At 40.0% G+C, this 20,921-nt stretch overlaps 2 protein-coding genes across 2 annotated transcripts; both read left to right on the forward strand.

Annotated features, from left to right (window-relative positions):
- The first annotated feature begins 8,410 nt into the window (after positions 1-8,410).
- Positions 8,411-11,137, forward strand: LOC116613984 (rRNA 2'-O-methyltransferase fibrillarin). The gene is made up of 5 exons (XM_032374519.2): positions 8,411-8,614; positions 9,095-9,148; positions 9,416-9,445; positions 10,554-10,571; positions 10,952-11,137. The coding sequence occupies exons 1-5, from the start codon at positions 8,545-8,547 to the stop codon at positions 11,020-11,022; spliced, it is 243 nt and encodes an 80-aa protein (XP_032230410.1). The 5' UTR covers positions 8,411-8,544; the 3' UTR covers positions 11,023-11,137.
- A 1,618-nt stretch (positions 11,138-12,755) lies between these two features.
- Positions 12,756-20,277, forward strand: LOC5506124 (nascent polypeptide-associated complex subunit alpha, muscle-specific form). Its single transcript, XM_048731563.1, has 11 exons — positions 12,756-12,813; positions 12,855-12,953; positions 13,464-13,568; positions 14,635-14,685; positions 15,104-15,163; positions 15,392-15,552; positions 16,106-16,265; positions 16,705-16,724; positions 17,169-18,027; positions 18,480-18,746; positions 19,129-20,277. Exons 1-11 carry the CDS (start codon positions 12,756-12,758, stop codon positions 19,413-19,415), a joined length of 2,127 nt encoding a protein of 708 aa, XP_048587520.1. The 3' UTR covers positions 19,416-20,277.
- The last annotated feature ends 644 nt before the right edge of the window (positions 20,278-20,921 follow it).

Consider the following 20,921-nt stretch of genomic DNA (forward strand, 5'->3'; position numbering starts at 1 on the left):
AAATTTTTATTGTTTTTTATTTTTAAACTTGGTATAAAACGTTTATATGACATGGATTTACGTTGAGCATGTCGTATTAATAGTTGATCTTAATGACATAAAGCGTTTTGCCTTATTTTCATTAAACATATTTCTCAAAAAGGGCCACTAAAACAACATATTTCTATCTTTTCACTCCAAGGTCTGTTTGGTATGTTGTCGGCTTAGTTCTTATAAATCTTTTCACTCATTTTGACTTGGCAGCGCGCGAGAAATTGATCGATATAAACTAGTCGATATTCGCGCGAAAGCGAAAGTTGATTTGTTTTCTCGTCCTTTTTATTTTAAAAGCCATATAATAAACAACTTACTTACCTCGACCGTTCGTCCATACCGGAAAATATCAAACCTCGGCTTTGCAAAGCCGCAAAGCCTCGGTCGATACGCCACAAAACCTCTGTTTGATATTTCCCGGCATGACCTCACTCTCGGTTAGTAAGTAGTTAGTAAGCTTATGCTATATGCATCGATCTGTATTTGTACCGTTAAAAGGAAAAATCACTCCACCTCGTATCAACAAATTCTACAATATCTTTTCAACTCCTCAGATAAATAAAACGAGACCACTTGCGCATGGCGATAGGGTCGAGTGATGGAAGCGACGTACGCCCCCCTGCATCACCTTCGTTACGTTTGGAAGTCCTTTCCGTACGGTCTGAAGTGGGTGTTTGGCTCCATCATGGTCTTTGTGGCCGTCTGTTCCGTATGCGGCAACACACTGGTACTCTACCTGGACAAGCCAAAACCAATCATCACCACCAGACTCCAGCGCCGCCTTACCATCAAGTACTTTGTCCGGAGCCTGGCCCTGTCCGACCTCATGTCCGCACTGTTTTTCCTCACCACTGATTTCCTGTCCAGTGATCTAGTGTGCCGTGCCCACAGGTATTTCCAGACCGTGCGAATCTTCATTACCATCACTAACATGTTAGTGCTGGGGGTGGAGAGATATCTGATCATCTACTACCCACACAAGGCGCCAAGCAGGATGGCATGCAAGAGGATGGTGGTTTGGCCTGGTTCGTGGGAGCTACACTGCCGTCGTACACCCCGGGTGTACCAGTATCTTGAAGACATACCCCATCGGCACCGATCAGTACACGCGGCTATGCACAATGGGATACTACAAAAATATTAAGAAAATATTGGGGGGGGGGGGGGACAGCCTCGCCCCTAATGGTCATTTTTTAAATATTTCTTTTTTTAATATTGGGGGGGGGGCACGTGCCCCCGGTGCCCCACCCCCTGCTACGGCCCTAGTTTCCAAGGGGTCAAAAGCACACAAACAGGCTGTACTTCAGCACTTCAGCACATTTCCAAGGCGGAAAGTAGAGCCTTCAGTAGGCGTTGGGTTTTTTTTATTCGGAAAGAAAACCAGAAGATCGCTGTTCGGGGGATTTGCTCCTTCTACTTTGTCCTACTCCCTCGCGGGTTGCGTGTTGTTGTTTTGCCAACTCGATAGGAATGAAAAGAGATCATGTAAAATAACTCGGAAGAAGAAAACAAGTCTAACCTAAGTAAGCAAGATTGGCAAATATACAACATCAAAGAAGTGCATTAATATCTCCCTCTTTATTTTTTCACTATTAGAGAAGCTCAGATTCTTTAGCTTGCTGGCTTTGATTATCACAAAAATGCATTCCCTCGCTACAAGGATAGTTTTATTGGATTCCTTCTCAAATCACCGGAATATTCACAAAAATCAATACCATCAATCAATATCAAACTTACAGATTTCGTTTGTCAAGGTTGTGGCGATTTTTGTCTGACAGTCTTTGCTTGCTCGATTTGATTTTAAGTGCTTGAGCCTTGCTCGTATTTATTTCTCGTATTTATTTAGGGAATCAGCCATTCCCCCCGTCAAATATCAAAAGGTTCGTCCCTTAAATGAATGAATTGAGGTGTTAGGTCGAATTTTTATATGAAAAGGCATCATTTTATTAATAAAAATAACATTAGATATACTTAGTTGTTGCCTTTGTAGGACGATCAGGGCATTGAGTGGGTGATGTATAAATATAATTAATAAAAAGGCAAATTCAATCTTTTTCTCCTTCTTCCCTCTCCCTCCGCTCCTCCCTCCCCCCCCCCCCCTTCTTCTCCACCGCCTACATTTGCTCCTCCTCCTTGTCCTCCTGTCCTCGTTTAGCCTATCCTATGGCGTTTACCTGTTGTTTTTCACAATTCTCTTAGTCGTTGCCCTTTCCTCTCACCTCACGCACGGCCATATCACCATTCATCCTAACGCTATGGCGCGATAACTTTTGTGGAATATATACCATGCGCGATTTCTGTAGGTCGTATTTAGCTTGCATTTATATTATCCCTATATGATTAAATAATATTTCGAAACTAATTGCTAATGCGTACAAAAGCTTTCAATACTCAAAAATTCAGTGAAAAACCTCAGTTTTCAAAAAGGCTTTTAAGGACTTTTATATTATTACAAAACGTTTATTGTGCAGTAAGAACCGCACGTGAATTCCTTTTGCTGAAGTTTCCCTAATTATTGCAGATTAATAAAACAATTCAGGCGGCCAAAAATGGGTCTTTCATTCTTATAAAGGAAATTTAGCCAAAACTTGTCGTTTTTGCCAAACGCTTTTACTTCCATATAAGGAAACTAATATATTCCTCATTTGAAAAAAACTGCATGATTCTTGTCATTTTTAAGATGCCGTACCGCAGGTGCTTCGTAAACGTTTTGACTTGTAATCAGAAGAAGAAATAGTAACTGTGACCATCCTTGGTCAATGTAGAAAGTATCTGAAAAGAAACTAAGATTCCTCGGTACCAGTCCCTCAAAACGACAACGTTTTCATATGCTTAAAATACTATGCTTTTTCCATATAATACCTATGGCAACCCCCCCCCCCCCCCCCCCCCCCTCAGCCAATCCGGGGTACGCGCCTGCAATTAACCATAACAACGAAAAAATAAATTCAGAAAAAGCAATTCTGTACCGCTTGTGAGTGCGTTTTACTGATGTATTCCCTGTTATCAGCAAATATAACAGCATAAGAAGAAACAACAATCCATTAGTGAATTGTATTTTAGAAGATCCTCTAAAACACTCGCCCATTGTAGTTTTACTGATAAAGTTTTTCCTTATTAAAGCCCCATTGTCACCAGTTTACTTTCGGAGGTCCGACAGAAACCTCAACCGTTAAAATACAAAAGAATCTATTAAAATCCGAGATATTAAACAGGCCATCCGCTCTAAATTATCAATCACATCCTCAAAGAAACTTCTAATAAACACACTGCTTTCAATATTTTGAAATATTTTTCGCATTTTCCGTTAAAAATCATCGGAGATTGCTACGTAATCGACCGGAAGTAAACTGGTGACAATGCGGCTTTAACTGTAGATTCAAGAAACATTATTTGCATCTAATTGAGCAATCACATTTTGGGAACTCTCTTGTTCGACAACGCAATCTCTTGAAGTTTTACTGACGTTTCTTCTATTCACTTCAGATTAACAAGAAACAACATTGCCTCTAATTGGAGAAATCGCATTTTAGGAACTCTCTTGTTCGACAACTCAACCTCTTGAAGTTTTACTGACGTTTCTTCTATTCACTTCAGATAAACAAAAAAACAGCATTGCCTCTAATTTGAGCAATCACAGCTTTGGAACTCTCTTGTTCGACAACTCAACCTCTTGGAGTTTTACTGATTGACTTTTTTTCTATTCACTTCAGATTAACAAAAAACAGCATTGCCTCTAATTGGAGAAATCGCATTTTAGGAACTCTCTTGTTCGACAACTCAACCTCTTGAAGTTTTACTGACGTTTATTCTATTCACTTCAGATTAACAAGAAACAGCATTGCCTCTAATTGAGCAATCACAGTTTTGGAACTCCTTGTCCTCACTACGCAACCTCTTGAATAGTTCTATTCGCCATCTTGTAATCTTAATAAAGTTTTTTTCTAAAGAGCCATCAATCAAGATTTGGGAGGCTGAGAAAATGATTGATATAAAACGTATCGAGTGAAGCGGCAAAATTTATTAACAAAAATACCGTACTCGGAAGGTATCTGCTCTTTGGTTCTTTATGCATGTTTTCGTAAACTATCGTAAACAAATTTCGAATGCAATTGTGACTTTTCCTAAGAGCCCAAGTAAAACTTGAAGCAGAAAGAAATATATTTTTATTCAAAAAAACTGTCAGCGTGCGTAGGGGTTCGGAGTGGTCAATGAATCTGATAGCAATTTATGTTATTTTTAATACTGATAGAATGACTATTTCGTTCGCTTAAACGAATACGTCTACTCAGGTCTCCCTTCATTAATTTTCAAATAGACCGAGGATGGTTATATGAATACAGTCGAAGTCGAAGCGACCAACTTATCGGTGCGACCAGCTCTGTTAACGACCACAATTTCAAAATACCAACTGAGATTTTCTTTTATTTTTAAGCCCTCGTAAGCGACCACAATGATTTAGACGCAGAAGATATTCTCATGACGAAAAGCTTAAGTCGTCTATATAGACGAGCATAACGAGCTACTTTGCGTAGAATTAATTGCTATTAAATAAAACAACTCACTCTCTCATGATAAGTCAAATACCTAGTTTTAAAATCAAGCAATAAGCCAAAATATCACAGCGTTGTTATAATCACGATAACTTTTAGATTCCATTTTAATTAAGCTCCCGTAAGCGACCAACACCTATTGTTCAAGTTTTTGACGCCCAGTGGTCGCTTATGAGAGCAAGCTCTCGTAAAAGACCAGCTCCGTTAACCACCACAATTCTCAGTTCCCAAGTTGGCCCCTTACGAGAGCTTCAACTGTACATCAATAAACGGGAAATATATGATACCGGATATTACGAATATACGGGAAATATATGATAGTAAAGAAGCAACAGGAGGAAAATACCCATTTATTTCTTTTACCAAACAACTGATCTTACATAACACAGGGGTAGCGCAAATCATAACATTGGAAAAAAAAAGGAAACGGTGTAAGAATATTTTGTTGGTAATGCAGATAACAGCCAATTTATTTGTTTAAAACTCTAGGTTAATAACTATGAAGCGAGAAGTCGAGGAGAATATATGCCAAACCCATAGGAAGTATAAATTCGACCAACGGCAAAACTTCTACATTTTGTTTGTTCCTCTTGCAATTTCAGGGTTGCATCGAGGCTCACCTTTTAATCGAACCTGCTATTTTTATTCCCTCTTATCGTGTCTTTTGCTACACTTTTATCTCAAGTGAAAACTTAAAATAGGGGCTGAAATGTTAAATTAGCGGTGCACTTATCGATTTTAACGGACTTGGACGATTGATCGCTTTACTCTGTTCTCTAATCAACTCTAGTTAATTTTTGACTGTTTCTCGATATGAAGCCTTGTATTTTGATTGAAAATAGTTTGGAATTTAACATCAAGTACCTTTATTAACTTTTGTGGTTTCCATATTTTCACTCACGTTTTTCTCCGTTTCCCGAGTTAGTTTAACTCAAGTCAAAGTCGAATTTACACTTGTACCGATTGTGTAGTTCCAGGAATTTTTGGGAAACGTCAGGATCAGAGGGGAGGAGAGGGGGGAGGGTGAATGCTCAGTTTTCTTCGTATTTATTTTTGTCCAGGGGGTTGGAAATTCCAGAGGGGAGGGAGTTCATACCTCGGATATCCGGGTATGGATAACATATCATATCAATTCAATTCAATTCAATTATTTTATTTTATTTGACAGCTTTTCATCTTTGATTCATGGGCGTTGCTCCAAATACATTTATATTTTAGAAAAAAAAAACAATTGTTTTTTTAAATTATATTCCTATTTACAATAAATTCTCTATCATCGGACTTTGTATAGATGTCATTATATTATTTTCATTACAAATCACTTTTCCTTATTTTTGTTGCTTCCCAAACAAACTGAGCTATTCCTTTTTTGGTTGCACTCTCCTGTTTCATACTAATCACCTTCAAAAATGCTATGGCGGGAGGCATTGCTTTTAAATTCTGTTTTGTTGCTGATTGAAAACCCCTATACATCTGTTCCCTCAATTCATTATGTGCGTGCCGGGCATTTTATCGTAAAGTGTTCCCTGTCCTCGACTTCGACCAAGCATATTGGGCATATTCGGAATACAGCCACTCGAGGCCACCATAAACGATTAGTTTTGGGAGCAACTGCAGAATACCCGTCCACAAAGAGTTAACAATGAGACTTCACACCTCGATTTCTATAGAACGAGGCAGTAAATATAAGGAAAATGCAAATAAGTGGACGGGTATTCTGCAGTTTAGTCTAGTTTTGTTTTTCTTACTATTCATATACTATTCATATATTATATTATATTATATTATATTATATTATATTATATTATATTATATTATATTATATTATATTATATTATATTATATTATATTATATTATATTATATTATATTATATTATATTATATTATATTATATTATATTATATTATATTATATTATATTATATTATATTATATTATATATATATATATTATATATTATTTTCTTACTATTCTATCTATTCATATATTTCAGATATGAATAAGTAATAAATTTAGATGAAATCTTATGACTAAAAGATGCCCTCGAGTATAAAGTACGCGTGTGTCTATGCTAGAGATGTCGTGACCTCTCATCATGTCATGCTCATCATGGTATGGGTTACGATAATCTTATTATAATTGCGCGCCAAAATATGCAGCCCAAGTATCAGGCGATTTTTTTTAAATTGGAAAGGAAAAATAAAACTACCTGTATAAACTTTTTAAAGGGGGGACAAAAGGGCTACGAGATATGTATCATATTGGAACACCGATGTGTTAATTATCTATGTATCAGGATGAGCCTTCCGGGTCCCGAAAACGGGAAATTATATGGAAATTAATCTTGATTTGATACAACAATGGAATTTTTCCGTCCCATGCTATTTATCGTGGTTCCACAGTATCAAGCACTGACAAGATGTATGCTCGTTATATCGAGGTTTCGCTTTATTTAGCAATGAAATTATTTTTATGTTTTTCAATGAATGGTTTTAACGAGGTTCTACTGAAACATGCGAATCCCGTATTGAAGTTTTCATTTTAAGGGAACTCAATCGACCAAAATACAACAGTTTTATAATCTCTGTCCTATATTTTCTAAATTATATTTTCGCCCGCTCACCAGTGCTCTGTGGTCTAGCTAGCTCGCTCGAGCGGGCTGGCGCTAGCGCTCTTGTTATTCTAGCGCCTGTTAGGAGAATTATTTTGTTTTTATATCAGCGCCAAGTTTGACCCCAACATTACTCAGAAGTCGCAGTAGCGCGGCATAATTAGCTCTACTTAACGAATTTACCCTCAGGGAACAAGCTACGGGGCCTATCGCAAATGACGCATAAAACTGAACATAAATCTATTAGATCAAGTTGATTATATTACGAAACTTTGTATCCTACAGTAGAAAAGGCCCCATTTAATTGCTAAAGCATAAACGAAATGCAAGGATAATGATTTTCCCGCAAAAAATAGCATCATTTATATTTCACCCCTAATTAGTGTGTAATCAGTCTGTTTTCAGTCTCTTATGATAGCTAACTGTTTTATACTGTTTGAATCCCAGTCTTATGCTTCATTGTTCCAAAGGTCGTCCTCGTCATCCATTATGTTATATATATTGTAATATTTAAGATAATGAATACGATAAATGTGGCAAAAAATGACCGAAGTCGTCTTGTCTCCTGATTGGCCACGAACTAAAGTTTGGCTATATTAAGTTAGTTTGGCTATATTATTACCTAGTTACATAAATTCTTAATCTACTATGAAATCGTGACTATTTTGAAATCATAGTCCTAGTCCATAGAACTATTGTTGCTTATGACACATAAAATCACGAGACAGAGAGCCAGAATACGACGGCTTCACCGAGTGCATGATTCGCCAGAAGTCCGCTAAAACAAAGTGATCTCAAAATATACTGGGAAAATTATTCTTGCTAGAGGTTGTGTTACTAAATTTTGGCTAAATTTGGTATTTCGAGATCGGTGCAATGCGGAGTTCGCGGGAAAATAAAGTCCGGGCTACGGGATCGAGCGGGACTTTTGGTAACATGACCCGTGCGTGACCCGTGAATCGCATACGGGACGAAATTACTAGAATACCAATACAAAAAATAAATCTAATTTAAATCTATATCTTAACTTTGTAAAAAATATTCAAAGCCATTTACAAGATTCAATGGCAATTAAGTCTGTGTTTTTCGTTGATAATTTCAATTGGGTTTGTTAAACATGTTTGGACGACCCGGTTATAATTAGCATCATGGCGGAAAATTAGCCGCTATGATGTAAAACTTCAATAATGAGACAACACGTTACCGCCAACTCCGGCTTATAAATCAGTGCGCGAGAACTTCTCAGCATTCTCGTCTTCTGAGCTAAAGCTAGCCACTTCTCTGGATATCACGGGATTACCGAGTTGAGTCCAGTTCGTTGTGTTTGGTGAATTTTCTCGAGGTAACATGCGGGTTTCTACCGTTCTACTTCTTTTCGTTGTGACGCTCGCCGTCAGCCATGCCTATGTGCTAAGAGGTAAGAAATGCCCATTTTCTTCTAACCTTTTCTTCTTTTGAAAAAAGACTGTTTAAACGGCGTGTTATACAACGAAAGCTAACGTCGTTTTTTTCTATGACCGAGAGTTAAAATAAGAATTTAATACAGTTGAATATTTGGTTATACACGTGTTATTTTGCCATACCAGAGAACCTAGCGTATTTTGTAATAACTTCAACCAAATCCGGATCATAAGACTTTAATTGTAACGAAGCCAGCACAAAACAGAATGGAGGGCCCGGGAAACAGAATCCTGCCACGGGAAGCCTGTGGCCAAATGCTGACACCTATGTTATGCCATCTTTACATTCTCGAGTATCCAGCGCTGGATGTCCGCGTGTTTCTTTTGTTGAGCCATTATTTTCTATTATAGTTCAAAAAGACGATTTTCTGACCTCTACCACGGCAAGCGCCGACTAAATTGCGATTAGCGACCTAATTAATGATGTTTTCTTGTAGACCCTAGAGGAGGGGGCGGCGAAGGTGGCGGTGGCGGAGGAGGACGCGGAAGAGGTAAAGACACAGTATAAACTATACATTGTTGATCCAAACACGTAATTATCATGAACATGATCACATTCAAACTCGTGTCGTTTCACATGTCACAATCCATTTTTTTCTTTAAAAAAAAAAATTATGTTGCCCAGATATCTACCCAACCACCCCTTTCTATATCCGTCCCTAACTTCATTATGAAACGAAAGTATGTTAACCACTACTTTAAGCTATTGAAACACTTTCTGTGCATGGTGTATTAACCGACTCCCGATTTGCTTCCAGGTGGTGGTGGAGGAGAAGGCGGATCGCATGGTAAGCGCATTTTTATATTTTTTGGTTTCCATTCTGGTGTTTCCATACTGTTACTCCTGCTCATCTTGTTGCACTGACATCTGCTTGTTGTTTGACATAATCTACGCCAGACTTTGGTTATCATTTGCATTCACATTGTAAAACAAGTCACGTAAACAAATCTAAAACAAAGTCAATTTCCTTTGAAATTTAATTCAAAATATATCAGTCGATTAATGATTTATTTACACTTGATATTTTGGATGACAAAAATATGACTGACATAGACTTTTTAATATGTGATGATGTCATCTCATGGTGCGGGTGATATCATTGTGGGATATCTTATGGTGTTGCGTGACATCTTGTGGTGTTGTGTGACATTTTGTGGTGTTGTGTGACATATCATGGTCTTGTGTGACATTTGTTGTGCTGTGTGACATATCATTGTGTTGTGTGACATCTTTTGTGCTACGTGACATCCCGTAGTGTTGTGTGACATTTTCTGGTGTTGTGTGACATATCATGGTGTTGTGTGACATTTCGTGGTGCTGTGTGACATCTGTTGTGCTATGTGACATCCCGTGGTGTTGTGTGACATCTGTTGTGCTGTATGTCATTTCATGGTGTTGTGTGACATATGTTGTTTTATGTAATCTCATGAAAGGTGTGTGAAATCTTATTTGTTGTGTGACATCTACTTATAAAACTTCTTGTGGTGTTGTGTTATGTTTCATAGTGCTGTGTAGCATCTATGTTGTTGTGTGGTATTTTGTAGTTGTGTCTAGCATCTATGGTGTTGTTTGACATCTTATGGAGTTGTGTGATATTTCATACTTATGTGCAGCATCTATGGCGTTGTGTGACATCTTAGAAATTTTATGGTGTTGTCTGACATCATGGGGTTGTATGATATTCCATATTGTTAGCATCAATGTGTTGTGTGACATCTGTTGTGTTACTGCAAATCACATCAGGTTGCTGTGTGACAATGCTGTGTACATATAACACAGCTCCTTGGCATATTCAAAGTAATGTGTGAAATCTTATGGCTTTGACCGTCGTCCTACTCTGTATAGAATCTATTTGAAGTCAAGTTCTCACTTAAATTTGATCGTTTTTTTCTCAGATGAAAGCCTTTCAAGAGGTGAGTTCCAAAAGTTTTCTGCTTTCCCATTCTGACTCCATTAGTTTGCTCTGTGATGCGTCTTTTTTCATATAAAAGATTTTAAACTTTTTCTTATGCTCACACACGATGGCATCATGTCCCGTGAATGAATATAACATCGACATGTAAATTCCTGTAAATATAAACGTGAATATTGGTTTCATACCACTAGAGTTTTGGTCAGTGGAATAACGGAAAGCAGGCTATTCTATATGGGAGCTTACATACAAACGTATGCTCTCTGAGACATTTAAAAAGAAATAACAGTGCATTCTCAGATTTCCAAAAGTTAAAGTCCCCTTAAATGTATGTAATTACACACTTAAACATCACGCTTAATAAATTATATATTTTTGTAGATCCAAGAGGAGGCCGTGGAGGAGGAGGTGGAGGTGGAGGAGGCGGCGGAGGCCGCGGTGGCGGTAAGTAATATACATTAGATAATACTTCTTGACGAAGGAAGGGAGCATAGTCTAGCTCGTCATGTTGTTGTGTTTTCTTTTATCAGCTAAGGCTTCAAGCCTGTGCAGTATGTGGCTTTTGTCTAAAAATTTGAGAAATCCGTGATAGTGTTGGTATCAATTCCGATTTTTCCAGGTTTTTGCGGTGGGGAAGGGGGGCCCTTTTTGAATATAAAGAGTGAGGTGGGAGGGAGAGTATATGTGCGCTCCCTGCCCGAAGCTAGCAATACGGCAATCTAGCTTTTCGGGTTTCGTGTGTGTGTGTGTGTGTGCCCACGTTGTCGCGGTTTGTCTTGGGTTTATTTTGAAAAGTGGTTTATTGAGGTTTTCTTTCATATTTTTGCAGGAGGCGGCGGCGGCGGCGGAGGGGGAGGAGAAGGGAGGGAACACGGTGAGAAATATATTCCATATTTGTATATTGGTGTACTGTTTATGTTATGTTAGGGTGCTGAGTTGATTAAGTGTGTTTTGTTGGTTACGCATGAGGGGCCTCATAACGTCACAGTGAATTCTCGCTAAATGAAACTCAGATTACACGAACTTACATCATGGCATGGTGTTGTGTGATATTTTGTGTAATTGTGTGACATGTCGGGGTATTATTTGACGTCTTCTTGTATCGTGTGACACGTCGTTCGTCATGTAACATGTCTGGGTTGCAGGCCCGAACCCCCCCCCCCCCCCCCCCCCCCCCCACACACACACACACACACACACAACGGCCGAAGGTCCACTTTTGGTTCTCAATAGACGTACTATTTGTACTTTGTAGACCAAACTGTAAAGCATAAACTAGATCACTATGGAATGTAGCCGAATCCGACAATAAACGTCCCGTGGAGATACTGCAAAGTTTTTCGGGGGTGGTCAGATTTTTATCAGAGAACTCGCTCCCCCCCACCTACTCCGAAAAATAAATAGGTCCACTGTTTCGGATTCCCCCCCCCCCCCCCCCCCCCCCAAGCAAAATCCTGAGTGCGGGCCTGGGTTGTGTTATGTATCGCAGTGTTGTCGGTGATATCATGGCGTTGTGTTACATTATGCCCTGTTCCTTCACTTCCTGTCTTGTTTTTACATCTGGTATGTATTGTGTGACTTGTGTAACTTGTGTCATTCAAATGTGTGGCGCAACCCATGATATAACACTCTTTCAAAAACTTATGCGTATTTTCTTTTTTTTTTTAACAGATGAAAGCATTTCACGGGGTAAGATTTGTAGCTAAAAACTGCAAAACAATAAAAACATTTACATTTTTCACAATAGTATTCATATCAATATTTGGGTAACCTTCAAACCCGCTGGATCAATCTCTTGGATACCTGGGTCTAAGGGCTTTCAAAATTAGTGAGATAAAAATTTGACCAAGCGATCAAGTTTTTCTTGACAAATTTTTCCCTCGATTCTCACATCGACAGAAATCAGCATTTTTCACCATGTTTTTTGTAGATCAGGGAGCGGAAAAACTTAAGCTCTTCTAAAGTTGGACATCAATGCACATATAAGGCAATACATACGCAGAACACTATCCGTGGGGAATATGATTGATATGCATTTTCTTACAAGATTTGCTCTCTAAGCTGTCCAGAGTCAGAGAAAAAAAATCAATTAGAGATATGATGAACAAAATAATGCTTCTCAAACTGCCTGATTTTCTTTTCACCTCACGGTTCATTGCCCCGTCGAATTTTTTTCTATTATATTATGCCTATATTATTTTATAACGCATGTTGTTTCCTGCGCCATGGTCAGAGTAATCCTAGTAAGCATGGCATGTCACGTATGCTTTTTCTTGTGACGCAGACGGTGGCGGAGGCCATGGAGGAGGCCACGGGTACGGCGGAGGACCTAACGGAGGGGGAGGAGGAGGAGGAGGTGGAGGAGGCGGCGGAGGCGATGAAGGTGAGATTTTACGACTTTCTTTTATTTTGATCATTGTACATATAATCATCACAAAATAATCATCATCCAAAAACATAGCAGGCCATGAAATATTTGGAGGGCACATTACAGAAACATTTAGAAAATATTTGGGGAGGGGGCACAGCCACGCCCCTACTGGTCATTTTCTTATAATTTTTTAAAATATTGGGCGGCACGTGCCCCAAGTGCCCCACCCCCTGCTACAGCCATGCCCTTTAGCGGCCAAAAGTGTGTCTATTATCATATAATATTCAAATACTATGCCTTTTCTAAATGATATCTATGACTGCCCAGCCCCCCTCGGCCAATCCTGGGTACGCGCCTGGGCTGGGCTGGGCGTTTGTTATTGAAAAAAAAAATACAAAATGCCATTGCCAAATACGCCAGGAAGATTGCAGATTGAGCTAGAATGGGTAACTTTATAGCTGCTAATAAGATGACAAAATAATGGCGTCTGACTGCTCCTTTTTGACATCAATCCTATTGCAGATGACAGCGGTAAAAATGGCAAGGAATATAGTGGCAAGAACAAATGGAATAATGGCGGTGAATATAACAATGGGGGCAAATACAACAAATGGAGAGGCGGCAAAGGTAGGTCACAGGAAGCCCATCAGGGATCAAGCTTTTTAAATATCAGTTGTATTGATCCAAGGGAATCCTCCTTAAAAAGTTACACTTGCTTGTCCTATTCCTTTTGGATGTAAAATGCTTTTAAAGATGCCATTCCTTACGCAATTTGGTTATGGATACGAGGGTGAACTGATTTACTAACAGAATATTATTTGTGCATAAGAAATGTCTGAATAACGTTAAGAATATATCACCAATTTAGGGCTGAAATTACACCCATTTTGGTATCCCTTCGGTTTAAAATTTATTCGCTCGATGTATGTGACTTTTATAGGGAGTTTTGCACAAGTATCCTCTTTCCTTTTTCATACCCAAGAAAGCCTTGAGCCTTAAAATAGCTATTATTTTTTGGCAATGAAAAAAAATAAAATAAACGGTGTATTTATATCGTCACTTGATCCCTTTGTCTATATCTATATTTGTGGTACTATTAGTTGTTATAAGACGGCACTCTTATGTGATCTATTTGTCCATATATCTGAGTGGTTCTATTATTCGAACTATGACATTAATCTCATATGTTGTCTATATATCGGTGGTCCTATTGTTGATACTATGACGTCAGTCTCACGTGATCCCTTTGTCTATATATGGTGGTCCTATTGTTGGTAATATGACGTCACTCTCATGTGATCCCTTTGTCTATCTATATGGGTGGTAACTGGTCTTATTGGTGGTGCTATGACGTCACTCTCATGTGATCCCTTTGTCTATCTATATGGGTGGTAACTGGTCCTATTGGTGGTGCTATGACGTCACTCTCATGTGATCCCTTTGTCTATCTATATGGGTGGTAACTGGTACTATTGGTGGTGCTATGACGTCACTCTCATGTGATCCCTTTGTCTATCTATATGGGTGGTAACTGGTCCTATTGGTGGTGCTATGACGTCATTCTCATGTGATCCCTTTGTCTATCTATATGGGTGGTAACTGGTCCTATTGGTGGTGCTATGACGTCACTCTCATTTGATCCCTTTGTCTATCTATATGGGTGGTAACTGGTACTATTGGTGGTACTCTACAGGCAGGCATTCTGGCGGTGGCGGCGGAGGAGGTGGCGGCGGTGGAGGTGGCTGTAAGTAACGTTTTCATTATTTAGCTTTTATTTTGTAGTCATTTAGCCCATCTTCCCAACTCGGTGTACAGTAGAACCACGATAGCTTATCATCTGGTCAAACGGTCAGACATATATTCAAAGTTTATTTATTCGGGGATGGAAAGGGGAGAAGAAGGGCTTCAAGTCTCTCTAGCTATGGTGCTTTGGATTTTATGAGAGGAAATAGGAGAGGAGATAGGTAGTAGTAGTTTTTCGGGGTATTTCGTTTTATGATGATCAGCGTAATGATTGGTACAACATCTAGACAACACCCCTTGTTTGCCTTGACTATGTAACCGAATAAAATCCTTTAAGTTATTGACGTCTTTTTTCCTGCACGTTTAATATATCACTGATACTAATTTTTTTTTTAATTAAACATTACTTTAACTTTTAGCCTACGACAGTAATGACAAAGAGCTAATGAAACTTCTGGACAATAGCAGACAGGAAAAAAGTAAGTCGCATTGAAGAAAACCTTTCTGGGCATTATATTTTCATTTATTTTCTATATCAATGTTTTGGGCATGTCTGTATTTCTATTTTTCATGACGATCCCCCAGCCATGGAAACTATGGAATCTTTGGAGCCAGCGACGGGGGATTAGAAAGGGGAGGGACTGTGGTAGGGGAACGGGTGATAAGCGTGATTTTCTAACTTTTTGTATTTCATGTCTGATTTACAGATGATCCCCCAGCAATGGAAACCATGGGGTCCTCGGGTCCAGCGTGGGGTGGAGGGGCCAGTAAGTGGGCGACCATGTGGATGAAACCCAAATCAAAGAGCAGCAAGGCAACAAAGTCCCCTAAGACTTCCTCCTACCCGGGTTTACCCTTTAGCCCGCAGGTAACATTATTCAAGGGGTTCACTACAGTTTCTTATTTGTTGAGGGTTTTGTTATCGGTATAGTTGTTTTCTATTGCACTAGTAAAGTTCTATCGTTCAAAATGCAAAAGGGACTGTAGTACGCCGATTTTTAGCTGTCATTTTAGCTTCAAGGAGAAAATGGATGCTCACAGAATCACTAGTATGTTTTTGAGTTGTCGTTCTTGTTGTTTTGTTGTTGTTGCATAGTTATTTACTGGATTCACTAAGAAACGTTCACGTATGGACTTCAATAGTGAAGCATAGCCATCAAACGCAAGAATAGGCGATGGCAAAGAAAACATGACTAAAAATAATTATCCGTTAACTCCGAGCTAGTTTTAAAATGAGTAGCTCGACTTTAAAGCAATGACAAGCTTGAACTTTTCTAAATTAGCGAAAAAAGCTGGATTTATAGCGAGAAAAAAGCTGGATTTATAGCGCTAGGCCGTGAAACCTCGGATTTTTCACATCGTGGTTTGGAGGGAAATAGAAGGAATGCTCGTGACTTGACCCATATCTTTTATTCATTCAGATGCCGTACACAGGATACCCACAAGTACCTGCAAGCCCTTACACTAGCATATTGACTCCTTATGGAATGTTACCATACCCTGTACCACAGGCAGCCCAAACCATGCCACAGGCTTCCCAGGATGCAGCCCTTGGAAAGAGGACAATAAAAGGAATGTCTGGTAGGTTTCGGTGTATTCTTTTTCGGCAATTCCTAGACATGCAGACAGAGCGCCGGGATAGGAGTGCGTAGTAAGCAGGGTCGGACCCAGAAATTCCAAAAGGGTGGGGGAGAGCTAGGGCGAGGCAAGGGTTTCAAGAAAGGGAGGCCGGATTCATTGATCATCCGTGGATTTTCTAATATTTCTTTTGATTCCTAAGCCAAATATCTGAAAATAGAGGAGACGGGGCCCGCTCGGATCTGCCCCTGGTAGGGTAAATAGTAACAAAAACGACCAACAACAACAAGTCTACCATGAAAGACTCAACGGTGTATGATATTTTCGCAGTCTTTAATAATATAAGCCTAGCGTATCTGCATGATTCATTCGATTTCCTTTATGCAAACAGAAAATTAGAAGTAGTGAATTTCTAATGTGAATTATTTTCTTTTTATTTTAGGTTCAGGCGGCCCACCACCGGTGAGTTTATTCTTGTTCTTGTTTCTGTCTTAGGGACCGTTCTTTACTTAAAGGAGGAGGAGGCTAAGCGATAAAAGAGTGGGGTGTGTTGTCCAGGGAAATTTTTATATATTGAGGACCTAGCACTTGATAAAGGGTCACAAAAAGCTCATATCATTTTTTCTTGATATTAAGATTTTTGACTACCGATTTGAAAACTACTTACTCAGCTTCCTCCCTTTCTTATTGGAACTACATGATATTTTATCCATATTTTACAACAAATTTTCCCTTAGTTTGGAACATGTTGGTCGCCCCTCCCCCCACCCACTTCTTCCCCCCACCAAAAAAAAAATCTTATTACTAATAGCACCTTTGTACCACAAGGATTCCACCACCAGGAACTCGATTCGCAGACTAATTACTCATTTCCTGGAACGTTACACGTGATTGTTCTCTTCCTAGGCTTTCCCCGCCTTCTGGATGCCCTACATGACAGCAGGCCCACCAGCCACAGGTATCCCAGCCGCCTGGGCCAGTCTTCTTGCTGCACAGCCCCCTGTTGCAGCATCCTCCTGGCCAGCGTACGCTTCACAAGGAGCCTCCAATATAAAGACCGCATCGCAAACCACAGGAAGCCCAATTGACTGGGCGGCGTTGCTCCAGGCATACGCACCTAAGCAGGACCCAGCCCTCGTAGCAAGCCCATTTGCTGGCATCGGCGCAAAGTTCAGCCCATGGCCACAGATCGAAAAGGAACTTAACAAGGAAGGGGTCCCAACAAAGCCTATTGTCACACCAGAAATGGCTTCCGCTTTAGTCGACGCCATCGTTGCTAAGAACCTTGCCAAAGCTGCAGCCACTACCACCTCAGACCCGGCCAAAGGCGCCGCCTCTGCAATTCCGACTACACCCTCCCCTGCGTGGCTAGCCGTCCAAGCTGAGCTGAAGAAATTCGGCATCCCGACCGCGCCTAAGACCACTACAGGAGAAGCTGACGCCGCCACTGCTACCGCCACTGCTGCCACACCAACTGACTCACCCATCTGGCTCGCTATCCAGAAGGAGCTGAAGAAGCTCGGGATTCCAATCAGCACCAAGCCACCCCCTACCGCAGCCCCTACCGCCCCACCTGTGGACACTACCGCCCTCAATGCCGCGTGGGTGTCGGCCGCTGCCCCTATCCTCACCTCAAGTCCCCCCGCAGGAGTGGACCCCACCGCCTGGATTAACATGAAGATGTCTCTGCTTAAGTCTCTAGGGCTGCCCTCATTCCCTGCGGGGGGTCCGGCTGCGGACGCTGCCACCAACAAGACAAAGAGAGGTATGTAACGTGGTCATTGATAAAAATAATTCTTCTTAATAACTAGTCCTTTTTTCAGAAGCATTAAAGCGAAATATTAAACAACACAATATATTTTAACTAATTTAGTGTGTCCACCAATTGTCTATTTGTTAATTTTTAGATGACAATAATATAATTAATTAAAGAGGCAATTTATTTTGACTATGTCTTAGATAGGGATCTGCACTTCTTTGTACTTCTAAGTAGTAAATGGTAGTCCTAATCATTATGCTAATACAATCTCAAGAACAACCTCATCCAAAACAACTGAAACAAATGCAATATCAAAATATCGAGTTAGAAAATAATAAATGGCATAAGAATCCCAAACGCTGCGTACTGTTTCATCTTTCTCCGCATGAAAGAGATGTGCGCTCACTTTATTAAACTACGTTATTATTTAATTATTAAATGCTATTCTTTCTTTGTAGCTATCAAACCCGGCTCCCCAGTCGTGTCTCCAGTGTGGGCTCAAATTCTAAAGGAGCTCGGCTCACCGGAATCTGCTGGCGCCGCTAAGCCCGCTCCCCCCATTCCTGATGTCCTGAAGATAAAGTCCGCATTTTCGCCCGTTCCCGTGGTGCCAGGCAGCGCAGTGCCTGCCGCGGTCGACCCTGCTGCGTACATTGGTCTGAAAAAGAACATTCTTGCGTCACTAGGGCTTAGTCTTCCGCCCGCGTCTACCACAGCAACCAGTGGTAAGTATCAGTCATCTAAATCGAGCTGTAATTGGTTAAATATGCACTTGGCGAAACATGCACTTGCTCTAGCCTCTATTAAACGACTAAAAGTCTACGAACACTTAGATTTCTGACTAAAAAAATTGCATGTAGCTACCTCTCTAAAGAGGCCAACTGGTGATCACGAGGGTGATCGCTTTATCGAGGTAAAACCGAAATAAACATTTTTTAGGCGCATCTCTGTTATATCATGTCTCATAACACTTTCCCTATTAAAAAGAACAAGCAAAAGGGATTTTATAATAGGCGATGAGCTGCCATGGTCTATGTCCCTCCTTTCATGGCAAATTAAATGCGCTTTGCCTCTATTTGTATTTATTTTTTTTACTTTTTCCTCCAGACGCCTTAGGAGGATCATCTCCAGCCCCGACCATCTCCCCCATCTGGGCAGCCATCCAGAAGGAACTCAACGCCTTCGGTATTCCGACAACCGCAAAACCAACCCCAGCCCTTCCCGACCTGATCAAGGAACGCCTCGCACTCGCAGGTGCAGCTGGCAAAACCTCCCCCGCGGGGACTACCCCTGCAGTTGACATTGTCGCCTTGATGAATTTCAAAAAAGCTTTAGCAGAATCACTTGGTCTGAAGCTCCCAACTGATACCCTCACGGGAGAAAAGAGTACGTGAGAATAGTTTGTATTAGGTGAATATTCTAAAAAAAATTGAATTTAGTGTTAAAGGGAAGTCACTATTGGAAACACTACTCGAGACATCAGATTATACTATGCTGAATTTTCGTTCCGTGACCGCAGCCTAGTACACTCTATATACAAGAACGTCTAACTCACTTGAGGCTGGGTCATTCTTATTTTTGGAGCATTTCAGGGCTAAAATTGCTCTTAAAGATGTTTTCAAATTTCAGTGTATAAACATATGATACAGCTAGAAGTTTTAGAAAATAAATGAGACAAACAACAATCATATTTAGGGTTGTTCTTAAAAGCACAAGATGATTCTACATTTTAGAACTTATCAAACTACAAAAACATTTTTTGCTGCTATCTAGGCCTCGATATGTTCTTTATAAGGTTCTTAGAATTTTGTAAAATCTCAGGCTGGTTGTTAAAAAAACAGAGTGTAATGCTTGTTGTCTGAATTCCTAATCGCCACGGTAGCTAGAGAAATAGTTGTAGGTAACTTTGTTTTATTCTACTCGTTCGGGTCATGGTGACGGGTCATGGTGACGTTTATGGCGGTCTTAAATTATTTGGTTACATTCCTCCATGACCGCTCCTACGTATAGTCGTTTATGCCATCGACTTGTTTATTGTAAAAGAATTTAATCCGTTTGTTCTTTAGTAAAACATGATATTTACCACATGAACGAAGAGCATTTATTCTTAACGTATAGCATTATTTATAGAACAGCATTGAAGTGATTATGATATTTTAATGTTTGTCTTAAATCAAGTATGTATTCAAAGCTCGACTCTATTATTATCATTGTACGAGCTAATTTATAATATGTGATTAAACAAATGATAGTTTATGTTTGTTCGCTGTTTTTGTTATTTAGTGTGCCTACTCCCTCAAACCCATAAGCAGACCTCGGATTATTGGGGGTGGGGGGGGGGGGGGGGGGGGGGGGGGGGGCACGAACAGAAACATTAAGAAAACAACACGCCCCTACTGGTAATTTCCTTAGAATTTTTTGAAAATATTGGTTGGGGGGGGGGGGGGGGAACACGTGCCCCCAGTGCCCCACCCCCTGCTACGGCCCTGTAATCTAATATTGGTGTGGGGGCTGTATCCTACACCTATCTTCTCTTAAGGCTATATGACATTATTTCTGTACTCAACTCAACCATGCGCGCGCACAAAAAATCACTACGTTATAGTTTCCGTATGAAAGTTTTCTTGAAAAGCAATGAAACATGAATTTTTCTATCTTAAATACGAGGTTCCGGTGTTTAGGGAATAAGCTGATAAGAATGCCCCTTTCGTGCATTTCATTTTTACCATTCGTTTACATGTGTAGCGTTGCTTATAGAGGCTTGAATTTTCAAAAACACTCTTGTAAGAACAAAAATATCTAATGATTATTTAATATACCCATGAATTCATATAGAGAAGAAATAATAAACTATTTTTGTTATGATTTTTTTTTAAAGTGTGCGACTGTCATAGCTGCTC

This window comes from Nematostella vectensis, chromosome 8, assembly GCF_932526225.1.
Source record: "Nematostella vectensis chromosome 8, jaNemVect1.1, whole genome shotgun sequence".
Classification (NCBI taxonomy): domain Eukaryota; kingdom Metazoa; phylum Cnidaria; class Anthozoa; order Actiniaria; family Edwardsiidae; genus Nematostella; species Nematostella vectensis.